The sequence below is a fragment of the Stegodyphus dumicola genome, chromosome 10 (genome assembly GCF_044657685.1).
Source record: "Stegodyphus dumicola isolate Sdum_Otavi_A_Nest chromosome 10, ASM4465768v1".
In the NCBI taxonomy this organism is placed as follows: Eukaryota; Metazoa; Arthropoda; class Arachnida; order Araneae; family Eresidae; genus Stegodyphus; species Stegodyphus dumicola.
In genome coordinates, this window is record NC_140777.1 from 4,403,275 (window position 1) to 4,419,009 (window position 15,735).

General features: G+C 31.3%; 1 protein-coding gene across 2 annotated transcripts in view; it reads left to right on the top strand.

Annotated features, from left to right (window-relative positions):
- Positions 1 to 1,455: 1,455 nt before the first annotated feature.
- Positions 1,456 to 15,735, top strand: part of LOC146994851 (uncharacterized) — a 29,857-nt gene continuing 15,577 nt past the window's right edge. The window contains exons 1-3 of one of the 2 annotated variants that reach the window (XM_085824578.1): positions 1,456 to 1,662; positions 2,877 to 3,179; positions 12,063 to 12,162. In XM_085824578.1, the coding sequence (XP_085680704.1) occupies positions 3,101 to 3,179; positions 12,063 to 12,162 (179 nt within the window). In that variant the 5' untranslated portion in view covers positions 1,456 to 1,662; positions 2,877 to 3,100. The remainder of the gene's footprint in view (positions 1,663 to 2,876; positions 3,180 to 12,062; positions 12,163 to 15,735) is intronic. The other variant, XM_085824579.1, reaches the window with a different exon arrangement.

Genomic DNA, 15,735 nt, shown 5'->3' on the forward strand with positions numbered 1-15,735 from the left:
TTAAAACAACATTTCATTCTGAACGGAATTATATGCTATACTTTTCACAGGACAGTTTTCTCAGAATGGTTTAATTTGAATGAAATATTTTCACAAGTTTTCGTTAATTACATTAGAAAAAAAAAATTAAGGTAATTCGATTTTATTCGGTTAAGGTACACAAATTAAGATCAAAATTTATTGCATTATTAGTATTAAAATTATGCATTATTTCTTTTCTATTTATAGAGCTTCTTCCTAAAATACTTTCTTAAATATGACATGATTTTTTGGCTTCTTTTAAATCGAAAAATGTAAGTCAATTTATAATTAATGCTCTATTCGGTTCATTTTAAATTAGAGAATTAATAGGAATTAGCGAAATACTTATTTAAAGTATTTCGCTAATTCCTAATAATTAAATAGGTATTAAATAGTATTTGACTTTCTCTGAACATTTCTGAAAGGGAATAAAATAAGTTCTCTCTCTCTCTCTCTTTTTTTTTTTTTTAAGTATTATTTAAAACTTGTAACTGAGTTATTATAAAATGTAAAGGGAATAATTCTTTTAATTATACTTATCAGATGCAACGATACATGCAACGATATATCAGCGCGTTGCCTGAAATTGCCGTATTTCGTAGCATAATTTTCCTACTTTTTTATTAATTTTATAAATTCGGAAGTCGAGGGGGGACGATGCGAGCAATATAATTTCGGAAAGACGCTGTTAGAATACAACAATGTTCTGTTTTCCCTCAATTTTTTATCTCGTTTTTCCTTATACATCTTATAAAAAATATTTATTTAGTTAATTTGTGATTAATAAATTTTAAAAATGCCTTTTTCTGCAATCTCTTGCACACTTCTGGGTGAATTTGTAGGATGTTTTTATCTAACTGGGCAGGGCGGGATTGGACTTGATGAGGCCCTAAGCTATTTGAAATATGGCACCATTTATAAGTCTCTATATTTTGATACTATATTTATACTTATTTTAAATTTTTTGGTGCCCTCCCCCCCAAGAAACTAGGGTTCTTAAGCTACCACTCGTCAAGAGCAGAAGGCACCCAGAAGACAAGACCGCTCTGTCCCCACCCTCAGTCCAGTTGAAGAAGACGGTATGGGATTGGTCAAATGGCAAAAGATATACTTTGCGGGGATGGAGGGAGAATTTTGCTAATGTGCAACACACACTATGACCCACGTTAACAATAATAATAAAAAAGGAACCAATATAATTTCCTTTTCTGGAGTATTTACTCATTAGGATCCCCTTTTTAGAACAGGAAACTGGTAAGGGCTGAAGACCAGTCACTAGGAAAAGGATAAGGAAAGAAGGAACGCTCATTCTCCTCATTCCTGGCGCTGAGCTCGTTGAAACCATAGAGCTGTAATGTACTAGAGAGAGAAACGGCAACTCTGAAGGGGAACAGGAATGCGAACCACGTGACATTTGGAACATTTCCCAAATCGTATTTCCCGCGGATCTTCCTTCCCATTACAGTTCTATGGAGAATTTGTGAGAAGCAAATGTTTTGCATGTACGCGCATTGTTTCGGACTTCAAAAATGGTACTTTCGTGCTCCGCATATAGATGAAATTCCAGATACGTGAAAGGTGGAGGAGTAACATTTCACAGCTGAGCTTTTTCTAATGTTTTAAAACGTAATTATATAAAATGTAAAGGTTTTTTTTATCCACTCTACTTGCCGTTTTCTAACAAAAAATAGATTTTCTAATTTTATATAATATATGCATACTTGAAATAACACTTAAATAAAAGTATCTTAATATATATGTATGTTTCTAATAACTGTGTTCCGAAAAAAATGTTAAAATTTTAGTAATACAATATAATTTTAATTAGTCTAGTATTCTGCTTTGGCGACATTTTTCATACGCCAACAGACTGCTTTGAATGCGTTTGTTTATATATTCTTTGTATGCGTTTGCTTATGCGGACGTGTGCGAAGTAGTAATGTATGTATTTAATACTTGGTAATGTTGATGTAACACTGTGTAAGAACTGCATAAAATTATATTTTCTTTGGGGGGGGGACATGAATGACTTTATTTTATCCCCTTTTCTTGCATCCAAATATAACAAATATGTTTAATTTCAATCACGTATTTTCTTTCTTATATCATGTTTCTGGCATTTATTCCAATATTAAGAATTTGTTAAGTATTAAGAAAATAGAAATTATATAGCAGTTAAATTTCAAAACTTTAATAGTTTTAAGTTTCTTTTTAAAAATAATGAGCATTATTTAAATTTTACCTTCTAAAATTATTTAAAATAAGTGCGACTACATTGTGCAACATGCATAATATATATATATATATATTTGCTAGTAAAAGGAAGTCTTAATTTACCACCTTTTAAGTTTCTTAATTTAATTATTTACCACTCTCTCTCTTCCTTTTAACTTATATCTACTATATTGACATTCATTTTTAGTTCAATTAATTTAATATCTTTCTCACTTTGATTCACCTACTCTGTAGTTCTCTGTAATACACCGTATTAACATTAAATTTCCTTTTCGTATTTATATTAAATTTCCTTTTTGTCCTATTTTCTGTTTTCACTCATTTTTCTTATGTTATCCATTTTTTTTATTCTGTCCTAAGTACTAAAAAACCTTCTTTTTTATTTATTTATTTTTTAGTTTGTTATTAGTTTATTATTTATTATTTAGTTTATTATTTATTATTTAGTTATTAGTTTATTATTTAGTTTGTTCTCTCCAGTTTTTTTTATTTTATTTTAAATTTTGTAGACGCCGAGGAACATATTACAAAATATTATTCTACAGCATGAGAATTATTTAAATTTTAAAAATTAAAATTTAAAATAAAGTTAAATTTTAAAATAAAGTGTCCAATTTTAGGGAAATTAATAATTTTGGCTGGTGTTTATCGATCTAACCTCTTCTGCAAATTCAACGGCAGCTTCTGCGAAATGACATCTTTCCAAGTTCGCATTTCAAACTAAGAGAAAAGAGAGGAAGAAATTGCCAGCCATGGCGATAGTACGCCAAAGTCTGGGTTCAGTTCCATTTCATGCCCATACTCCTGCAGCTCATTCCTGTGCCGCTTTTTCACCCGGTTTTGAATGGCGATACTCCGTCTAGTATATAACAGGTCTATGGTTGAAACGCTTCCCCCCCTAAAGTTCCCAAACTTGACTTCTGGTGAATATATTGTTTATTATACTATATTATGTTTGCTTGGTATTAAAGCTTGAGCAATTGTTATCATGGAGAACACAGAGGATGGAACACCTATTCAAACAACTGAATCTGTTACATGCAAAATTAATTCCCTGAAAATGGCTAAATTCTTCAATAATTCTCAAATTCAGGACAAAGAATGCGGAGAAAAATCTTTTAATCCGTTCCAAAAAAGGTCAGGTAATTCCAAAAAAATTAATAATTAATAATTCCAAAAAAGTAAAATTCATTACAATCTGAAATCACTTCTCGCGAAACTACAAAAATCTCAAGATTCCACTTCTCAGCAAACCGTCGAAGAAAGCCTTTCTAAAGTTTAAATCAGCTAAATTCATCATGGACAAAAGTTGCAAGTTGGCATAGCTGCCGTAGACTATTTCTCAAGCTTTCTTGATTTCAATTTATCTTGCACTTAAATCATAAAATTCAGTTCAAGATCAATATCGCAAAATAATTTTAAATTGAACATATTTTTAGTATTTCCGATACACAGTCTCACGCGCTAGAGATAAAATGTTCCCGCTTCGAAATCGTAGAGTTTGTTAATCAAAAATTCGTTAAAAGTTTTACAAAATATGAAATCGATAATGAAACAAATTTCAAATTTGGGCTTTCAATGCCTGTATTCGCAGAAGAATTAAGTCATTCAAAATTGGATGGCTCTAGGTACCGTTGTTTTATCACAATGCGAGAAACATGCATACGCAGATTCTTCATTATTTAATTTCTTCAAATATAATACGAGGCGATAATATTTGGTGGCAACAGTTCGACGCAAAAGGAAAACTATAGTCCTCAGGGACAAAGCACCTTTGGACTAATAATCTAATGTATAGTATATTTAATAATTATATTTAAAATCACCAAAGAAATAAATTTTAATATATTTTTAAAATTATTTATCACTTTAACCATTAATTATTTTAATGATTAATGATTTTATTAATAATTTTATTTATTTCTTGTTCTTCTTTCCTGAGGCCTACGGTAGTGCTCCGGCTTTTCTAATTTTAGAAATGAACCCTACCCTGCATCATGTTGCCAATTGGCTACAGAAAAATGTAGCCATGAGGCAACACTGTGCATTAAAAGTATGTTTGGACTTCTTTTGATTCAGTTATCACCATTTATTCTCAATAGATGGCGGTAGGTGTCCGTGGATAACAGTAAATGGAATCATAGCAGTAGACTTTTGAAATCACATAAATGGCCATATTTTGAAATTTTTATTTACTATTAAATGTTTTCCTAGGTCCATTAAAAATCATATGCATAAAATGAACTATTAAAATTCGTTTATTAGGCTTTTTATCTTAAAGCGAATATTTAAAAAAAATTTACGCCATAATATGTATCTGTAGCCATTTGGCAACATCATGCAGGAAGGATGCGATGACCAATTCAACTCAACACAGTAGTTCAGAAAGCATGTGCTTTGTTTATGGATCTTACGTTAGCTTTTGTCTTTCTATTTTGTCTGTGGAGTTTTAATTATGAGTTATGTGATATAATTAGAAGCAATTTATTTTTTATTTGAAATTCTATGAGCTAGAATAATGGAAGGGCATAGGTCTGTTTACTTTGTTGACACAAATGGTAAAAAGAAATTATTGACAGATGAAATATGGAATGCTCTTTCAAGTGAAAGTGATGATGATTCGGATGATAGTGATGAAGATCCTACATTTAATCCTAATGTTCTCTTCAATAGAAATCCAGAGGATATTTCTGACAATGAAAATGATTCTGAATCATGTGAAAATGAAGTGAATATTCAAAACGAAAGTTCGACTTCAGGTAACAAGACGTTAGAGAAAAAAAGTAAGAAAGTTAAAAAAGCAAAAATTAAACTTGTATGGAAGGAAAAGTCTTTGCAAGTAAATCCTGAACTCATAACTTTCAGTGGAGATACACAGTTACCTCAAAATATTTTGAATTTAGAAACACTTTGTGAGTTTTTTTCATCCAGATCTCAACTTTTATTACTGAACAAACTACACTGGTGTACAAAAATTAAGGACGAAATTAAAAAAATTAGCTTATTTGCGAAACGAAGAGGAAAATCAGACTGAAAGATGAATCAGGAGATTAACTAGGGTCAGGTACGGTAGCACATGCGCATTTTTGCAGCTAGACATAATGGGGGAGTGTCGGAGGAATATAAAGATTGCTGGAGGTGTGAGCCCAGCATTTCTGGGAAGCTATTGCATGGCGTATATCAGTTTAAACGACGTCGAGTTGATGCCTCAGTGTGAAATGTTGAACAATCAATCTGTTAGATGACATCTGAATGATTTTACCCGAGGTTGAATTATTGGAAAGACTGATGCATGTCGAAAGGTAACAAGTGTGGCTACGAAGTTCGGGATTACACACAGCAATCTTTCACGACTTTGGAAAGCATTTCAGACTACTGGAACAGCTATCCGACAGATCAGCAGTGGTTGCTCACGAGCAACCACGGCAGGACATGACTGGTTTATTCCCCTACAGGCAAAGAGGACCAGGTGGCAGTCGAAGGGAGAAATTTCAAGACACATGGAACAGGCGATTGAACAACCGATATCGTGTTTTACTATGGCCAGGAGGCTGCACAATGGTGGTCTATTTGCATGACGACCTGTACGGCGTATGCCATTAACGCCTATATCGTAATAGGCATTTTCTGTGGTGCAGGTAACACCGTAATTGGACAGATAATCAGTGGGATCGAATACTCTTTACAGATGTGAGCAGATTTAGTCTGAGTAGCGATTCTAGATGCACACACATCTGGAGAGAGCAGGGAACCCACAATAACCCCTCTAACATCATCAAATGGGACTGGTTCGGAGGTCGCGGATTTCTCATTTGGGGAGGCATAATGCTTGCTAGCCGTACCGACCTTCACATCTTCCAAGAAGGTTCAATCACCGGGGGCCGTTGTTGTAACGAGGTTCTCCTTCCTTACGTGCCTCTTTTCAGAGGTGCTTTGGGTCCTTAGTCCCTCTTCATGGACAATAATGCTGCACCTCATCGTACAGTTGCTGCCAAAGAGCTGTTGGAGAGTGAGGCTATTGAACACATGGACTGGTCAGCAAGGTCTCCAGACCTAAAGCCCATCCAGCATGTATAGGGCTTTCTATGGAGACACGTGGCAGAACGTAACTTATCGCCAGTAACGATTCCGGATTTGCGATTGGCGCTACGAGTGGAATAGGCAACAGTGCCACAACAACTCATTGACAACCTGATACTCAGCATGGACAAACGATGTTAAACCTGCCCAGCAGTCAGGGGAGATCATATTCCGTAATAAAGGCTTGATGTTTCTTACTGGACACCTGTCACATGGATGTTTCGGCCTTCAGTCACATTGCGCTCCATGCAACTTTTTCAATAAAGTTCTTTTTTATTCTTTTGATTTCCTTTTTTGGGACGGTTTTGCTTACATTACCCATGTTCTTACGTCTTGTAGTATTATTGTGTTGATTTGGAAAGCTTTTGCACAATGTTATATTGAAAAACCGTCTTGTCCTTAATTTTGGCACACCAGTGTATTCTATATAGTGTACAACAGATACTTGAGAAACCTCTCAATGTAGGGGTGCCCCTTGTCTTTTGGGGATTCTTTTTTGACGCCAAGATCGGCTCCAGGAAGACACAATTTCAAGATGGCCGCTACACAAATCCAAAATAGGCACAGCTTTAGTATTAGTCCTTTTTGGTGAGAAATTATTTTGGCACGGTGAATGAAAAATTATGATAACCTTGTTATGTATGGTAACCCTAAATACTGAGGTGAAAAACATGCCGCCATTTCTGTCCACGTAACTTTAACGAATTTGGTAGGTATCAGCATTGATGGCAAGAGGTATAAACAGCATGTTTTTCTTAAAATTACTTTCGTGTTAGGAAAGAACAACATTTAAAATATTTTTTAAAAAGCCATAATTTGATATTTAAAACTGATGCTTTTAATATTACATCATATGAGTCTTGATATTTCTTGTGTCAACTCTGCATATTATAAACCATGGTCTAAAAATACCTTTTTGCCTCATTTCTTAAATTAGAACTATAGGGATGTGTAATTGCATGAATTCATAGACCAAAATCAGGTTTCATTAATGCTTTTATAACATTTTTAGAATTTGACTGTAAAAAATATAATGTTGCTTAGATTATGGAATAAATTGCGTATAATTTACAGTTCTCAAATTTTGTAAGTCTCACAATCTAATAGCTGTAAATGAATAACCTTCACTGAGTATTATTACTTTTATTAAAAGTATGTTGACATAACAGTCGACGTTTTATTTTAAATTTTATGCAAATTTTCTACGTTACTTTAACATTTAATCTAACAGAAATCTGATTTTTTTTTGTAATAAAAACTCTAATAAAAGTAAGAGTACAATTTATATATAAAAATTTGACTACATGGCAAGCACTTAGATACTGATTTCAATGTCTTTAAATGTAATTATTATAAAGTTTAGATATATTCTTATTAAGATATACTCTTATTCTGTTATAAAGTTTAGATGTACAGAACAGAAGGCACACTTTGTGCTTATGACTCAGTCAACCACTTGTGGCAAGATAACTTATGATAACAATTAAGTTCAAATGTAAAATTTAAATTCAAATAAATTTGTAGCCAAAGGCTACACAAATCAATTAAATGCAAAGTTGGTTCAAAACTTAACCAGGATGGAATTCAACTATCAGCAATTATAATGCAAGACTACAAATCTTATCTTATCTAGCAACCTAGTAACATGGCCTCTAAAGGCAAAACATCATTTGTTTTAGAAACTAAAAATAAAATAACTCTGGTTACAAAATAAAGGAATGTTGCATTATACATTGTTCCCTGATTAATTATTCACTACATGAAATAGTGTAATGCATTTTTGTTTGCATCAAATTATTTATTTTATTTAAATGCTGTCCAAAACTGAATAGGATTTTGCAAATATATTGACCATATTTTTCGACCTATAGATGCAACACTTCTTCACTTCAGAAGTAAGATTTAGAGTTAAGAAATAAGAAGAGAGAGTATGTAAGAATAGAAAATAAATATATACGCTGGCTAGCAGAAGGATGCTTTCATAAAGGACTTTTTAAGAGAAACTGGCTCAAATTCACATTGCATGTAAGGAAAACCACAAAAACTCCAATATAGCCAGCCTGAACTACCACTGTTCAGTGGTTTATCACTCCACCGCTAGTGGATTCCAATGATTGTTCGAATCTTTCACAGAAATCATCAGTTATGATGATTGTTGTTGTTTATTATTACCATTGGTACAGAATTTACTAATTATGATAATTTAATTTTAGCTTTTAAATTATAATCATAAATTACTTGTAATAAATAGTGATTAAAAAATACACACTTCTTAATATTTTTACCATTTGCAAAATTTAATCATAAAAAGTATTTCTAATGCTGGTACAAAATTTACTCATTATAATTTAATTTGATTTCCTTCACTTTGAAATATTTTTTTACTTTCTTTTAATAACAGAATCTAAGAAACTAAAGTAACATATACTAGTTTGAAATGCATTTATTAACCTTTTGTAAATTTAAAATATTAGCTAAATATAACATAAATATTAACTAACTACTTAAAATATTAATGTTTAATACATTAATATTATATTTTGTAATTTAAAATACTAAACTTTTGTAAATTTCATTACTCATAACATAATCACTGCCTAAAATTTCCAAGAATTTATCATAGCAGTACTAGTTCAGTGTTGAAAATTAGAGAAAGGCTATTTGTTCTGATCAAGAGCTTATTTTTTAGAATTGTTTAGTCTAGATCGGGTTTTGTTGACAATCCGCCATTTTTTTACGATCTTCAAAGCCGGGTCTACCTTGGCGACCGAAGTTTGTCGCCTAATCAAAAAATCGCCAAAAGAACCAATACTAAAGCTGTTCCCCAAAATAATAAGCCAAAGAATTGCATAAACTTTGTGTTCATGTACACATCGATCTGTTTTCACTTAAAAAAACATCCCAGAATTGCACAAACTAGGCATTGCGCACTGCTTTAAATTTGTCCATGTACACAGCAATCTATTTTTATTTAAAAAAATTGTCACTAATCGAAGAGGCACCCAATTCTACACTAGAACCCTCAATGTAACATCATCTGATATAAGAAAATATTTGGGAATTTGTATATTTAGTTCTGTATCAAGGGTTAAAGACTTTAGATTGTACTGGAATCCTGTTGTTGGAATATCTCTCATTCAAAATTCTATGCTAGTTAACGAATTTGAAAAAATAAGAAGATATCTTCATTTCAATGACAATAATGCATTTTCAACTGATTTGCAAGGAGGCCAGGATAAGTTTTTCAAACTGAGACCTTTGACTGATGAACTTCAAAAATCTTTCCTTTCCATTCCTATGGAAGAATCTTTTTGTGTCGATGAACAAATGCGTGCTACTAAAGCTAGACACCATTTAAAACAGTATATGCCTGACAAGTCTCATACAAACTCTTCATTTTGAGTGGAATATCCGGATTTGCATACAATTTCTATATTTATGGTGGCAAAGAACTTGATGTTGCTCATATACCTCAAGAGCCTGATTTAGAAGCTAGTAGTAATGTAGTTATTAGATTAACTCGTCCTGTTCAAGAAAATGTTAATCACAAACTTTACTTTGATAATTATTACAATTCTATTCCTCTGCAAGTATATTTGAAGAAAAAAGGAATCTTATCTCTTGGAACTATTAGAAGAAATAGAATTACAGACTGCAAACTTCCAACTGAAAGGGAGCTGAAGTTACAAGTTCATGGATCCATCACTGAGTTTGTCGCTGAATATGATGGTTGTAAACTGTCAAATGTATCATGGAAAGATAATAAAAGTGTCACAATGCTCTCTTCATTTGCTGGTACAAACCCGGTAAGTGAAGTACAGCGCTTTGACAGGAAACAAAAATGTCATGTGAAAGTAAATTGTCCTTATGTTATAGCAACTTATAACAAGCACATGGGAGGTGTGGACTTACTTGACAGTTTGATTGGAAGGTATAAAATAATAATGCGAAGCAAAAAGTGGTATTATTGGTTGTTTTACCATTTATTAGACCTGACAATTATCAATGCTTGGTTGCTGTGCAAGAGAGTGCACAAACAAAAGTGTAATAGTGAAAAGCCTATGAAACTTGTTACTTTTAGATTGCAGTTAGCAAACCTTTGTGCTTACATGGACAAGTAAAATCACTAAAAAGAGGGAGATCATCAAGTGCAGAGGAAAGAAACAGTTGGAAAACAATCAAAAAAAGCTTCTCGAAAGAGCCTCCAAAAGATATCAGATTTGACAGAATTGATCACTGGCCAGAGCATTCTACAAATAAACAATGATGTAAAATGTTGAATTGCAAAGGATTTACAAGAGTACAGTGCATGAAATGCTCAATTCCTCTATGTTTTTATAAAGAGAAGAACTGTTTTAGAGACTATCATTTACAGTAATTTTTCTCTCTTGAATGTATGGTGTAGCCATTTGGCACAGTTTGTTTTTTTATTTTTTATGCTTAACTGTACGATGTTGCCACTTGGCAACAAACTAACATTTGGGTTTTCATCCGCAGAGAACCCGTTGGCGGCGTTGCAATTTTTACTCGCCAAGCTCGCAGCCGTAAATGTGATTTTTAGTGCATGTAAATTCAAGTTAGCAGACAAAATAGTATATTAAGCTTGCAGACAAAATAATATATTAAGCATATGGTAGTAAAAATTCACAGGTAATAAGCATGTAGATGTAAAACTAACCGGTTAAACTGGATATATGAAAATAAACCTATCTTTTTCATAATTTATTTGACAATACAAATAACCTTCAACAGTAATCAAATAATAATACTAGAACTAAACTAGTTATATATACTAGTTAATAAAACTAGAACTGGTAAAATCCTAGTATATGGTGCAACCTTGGCGTGACTTTGAAAATTATCGCCAATACCAAAAATGGTCCAAAGAACGTCTATATATATATGTACTATAACACACATAGTATATGTATATACACACATAGTATACATAGTATATACTATGTTTAACTGTATATGACCCGTTAACTACTCATCGTATATGTCCCGTTTTTACTGCTCATCATAAAGTCGCCAAAAGTAGCCAAATCCCGTGTGCACCAGATACTAGGATTAAACCCTAGAACTTTATACATTTTATTATTTTTCAAGAGTCATTTGAACTGTATTCCTTACACTAGCAGTGGTTTGCTAATTTTGATGACCATGGGGATGCATCAAACTACTATGTAATCTTAGATAATCAATAATATTTTTTATTTCAATTTAATCAGCTATTTATGTCACACCTGCCATCCTCTGAAAGGTTATTGTTAGAAAAGCATTAGCAATGTAGTATCTTGTTAAAATTTTACGCCATAAAGATTGGAGCCAAGAACCGAAATCTATCGATGAAAACTTCTTTAATTATACAAAAATATTTCTATCTATTCGTTGTTACAAAATTCAGAAAAAATAATATGGAAAAGCAGAAAAAATAATAATAAATAAGAGAAGAATAATATAAATCTCCAAATGCGAACAACGACAGGGATAATTCAACAAAATGAACACAAGAGGAATGGTTGTAACCTTCAAACAGAGGAATAGGATGAATCCGATAGGTTACCAGGATTGAACTATTATCGCCAAAGTTGGCGATGTTTACATTTACCGGGTTCTCTGCGGAAGCACTTCCTAACATTTAGTTAAAAATTAATGAAAATTTAGACTTAAATTTTTTAAAATATTTTTTCATGTTTTCTCATTACATATATATTTTTTTCAAGGAAAAATAAAAATGCAGTGTAGGGTTAAGCCCTGGATCAACCAGCTCATTCCGTCAAGCATACTTTTCAGTTTGTTGTTGGATCCTTTCGAGAAAATGAGGTAAGTTATTCTTTGATTTATAAGGTTTATAGTAACGACCGATTGCTTTTGATCTAATTTGTTTTGTATTTTTAATTTATTTTTAAAAATTCTCTTAATTAAATCTAAATATTTGTTTTCTTAGGGAGTTTTTAAAAATCACACCAATGTTATTTTAATATATGTCTTATTAAGCTTTCCATGTTTAGTTTTTGAAGTTATTTTAAAGTCATTTAATGTTCTTACAAATTCCGTATTTTAATATTAGAAATGTTTAAATATTTATTTTGTTTTCCAGTTACTCTAACCGTACTTTATTCTTTGTTTATTTTGACAAACATTTGATTTATAATATACATTTAATTAATAATAGGTGATGATCATGAGCAACTGCAGCATTTTCACAATTCATAAAAAATTTTCCAACTCCCTTATATTCATAGCTTGGCATTTCAGCATCTTTCTCATATCAAGCTTTCATGTATCTAGAGTTTGTATATTGTTTTATTGTATTTATGCCAACTTATATTTAAATAATTTTCATTAATTCCTGCATCATAATAATGAGCTAGATCGTCTGTATTCTCTACAGGAATTTATAATTCTACAGCTTGGAATTACGTACAAATTGAAATCTACAACTTAATATATGCATAGCATAAAACTGATACGCAATCAACCTATCAAATATCGGATTTGTTGCGCACTTTAAATTAGTTTACTTGTCTAGATAAATATTAATAAATCTTCTTAGACAGAATGGTTTTAAATTTCAAATATTTACCAATTATTGTTAAAAGTTCTAATGTTAAAAATTCTCTTTATTAAACCTAAATTTAGGTTTCTTACGAAATTTTAAATTCACACCAATATTATCGTAATATTATTAAGCTTTCCATGTTTAGACATTGAAGTTATTTTGAAGACATTTAGCTTTCTTACAAATTCCATATTCTAATATTATAAACTTTAAATATTTATTCTGTTTTCCAATTACTCTAACCGTACTTTATTCTTCGTTTCTATTGAGACACATTGAATTTCTAATACAAATTTAATTAATAATAACTAATAATTCTGAACATCTGCACTATTTCCATAAATAATGGAAAAAATTCGAGTTCTCTTATATTCATATCTTGGGAGTTTTAATTTCCTCTTAATTATTTGTTTTTCATAGATCGTTTTGTATTGTATTCAGATTTTTATCTATGTATAATTTGTATATTTTTGTACCGCATTTATGCCAATTTACATTTAAATGATAATTTTCATAAATTAGCATCATAAGTATAGAAGAGGTTTCTAACACTTTATTTTCCAGCCTAGTTTTAGGCTTAATTATTTGCAAAATTAATTATTTGTAAAGAAAGATGGTCACTAAATCTCGCTAATAATATTTCTAACTGTAGTAGTTATAGTACAACGAGTTCATGCAATTTATAATATACCTCATTTATAATTTTTTAAAAATGTTTCAACAGTATTGGAATTAACAGCAATACATATAATTTTATACAGTTGATTGCAATGACTTAGATTGCCATTGCCTTTTTTTGTTGAGGCTTTTGTGTTATATTCCTAATATTTCATAACGGCATACACATCAACTTAATCACAAACATGTAAATCTATAATTCAGCATACTTTTGTGTTTACTAATGCTGTGTCTTCGATTTTTTTAATACACTTTTCAACGCATAGCATTTCATCAGCCTAGTTTTAAAAGGTCTCACGTTCAAGCGGAAAAGTAAAGTCATTAAACATTGGTAGTTTGACCTGAGTTTCAAAACCTAGAGTTACCCCAACTTTTTCTTTCTCTGTACATATTTACTGTGGGAAAATGCACTGTAAAAATTTCAGTTTATGAAGTAAAAATATTTTTTAAATTTATTCTTTAAAAATATTCCAAAACTTTTCACCTTTACCTTAGCATATCTCTTTACAAATCCCTTTATTAAGAAAAAAAATAAGTAAAGAAATTAACTCGATTTCTGTGATCGATATCTTGGTACAAATTATATGTAACTTTTCCCCCAAACATAATATACGGATATCAATGAATTATGGATTACTTCTCCAAGTTTTGCTTACATGTTTATTCCAGAATTTTCCATTCATATTGAAAGTGTTTTAACTTTGTGAGCTTTATTTTATGACTTTTGGTTTAAAAAAAAAGTATGAATTTTTGGTAAAAGAAATTAAGCTATTATTTATTAAGAGGATTGATTGATTATTAATTTGCAGTACTCTTTATCTAATTCTTCCTTTCTAGATAAGTTTTAGAAAAATTTTCGGTACTTTTCCGTTTTGCCGGCGCAAGCGATAAAGTCGCCAATAATGGTACAATCGATGCCAAACGAAATATTCTCGCTGGTAACCTTTTAAGCCTCATTTTCAAAACAAGTCACAGCATTTTCTTATCAGATTGATTGTTTCTTTCAATACTGGCATATAATTACATAGAATTTTTATCAGGTAGTTCAGTTTTATGTCTAAGGCCATTTTCGGTAATTAAGTCAATCAGGATGCAATCACAGCACTTAACCCGAAGCCGAAAATATAGAAAAGGTAAAATCAAGGGTTAAATTCATCAATTCTAACGAGAATGCATTAGCGAAGTAAAGCACTGCAGTTTTACATAATTTCTGAGTAAGCTATTCGTACGAATTGAAATATTTCTTACATTTAAACTTGTGTTCCAAATTAAGATTTAACGTGAAATTAATGTAGATAATTACTGAGAGCATTAGATTTTTGTAGAGTAGTTTACGTGAGATGAGATCACTTGGGGTCACGTGATATAAACCGGCGAATCAGGATGTTGAACTATGAAAGCATAGTAAATTCTTAAATTAATGTCTTTTTATAAACTTATTGTCTTTATTTATTGGCTTTTTATAAAATTTTATGCGATATTAAAATGTTTATGCCTTCAAAAAAAAAGAATTCTTAGAACTAACGTTTTTTTAATATTTTTTATGTGTATACTGTATGTTGTCGCCAATAAAGTCTGCTTGGCGAGATTTGCGCCGGCGAAACTGAAAAGTACCAAATTTTCTTAGCATAATAATTTTAATTTATTTAAAATATATATATTATACGTCAATATTCCAAACGCGTAGTAATGTTTTTGTAATAAACGTCACACTAAGTTATTTTTTTTTAATCTAACTACTAATTTCTGTAAAAATTTACATGATTACTTTAATTAAAAAATATTTCTAGTACATTTTAACATACTTTTGTACCGAAAAATCGTTAATGAAAGACACACATTTCTAATGTTAACATTTGTCTTTACTAATAGCTTGTATTTTCTTTGCCAGTTCTTGCATTTATTAATGTTATTCAAGTAATTAACCTGTTTGTTCGATGACTCTTGGCTGCTATTGGCTTCTGAAAGTATAATTGTAACCTTCAGCTTTTTGAAAGGGAGAGGTCTTCTCAAATCCATCTTGATGGGAGAAGGCCAAAACTAACGTTTGGTGACGCCACAGCTAAGGGCAATCAGCCAAACTGATCTTGAGTCAGGGCGCTTTCTTTTTCCCAGTAGTATATAAGAAACAAATATATTCTTCTCTTCCTATAAGG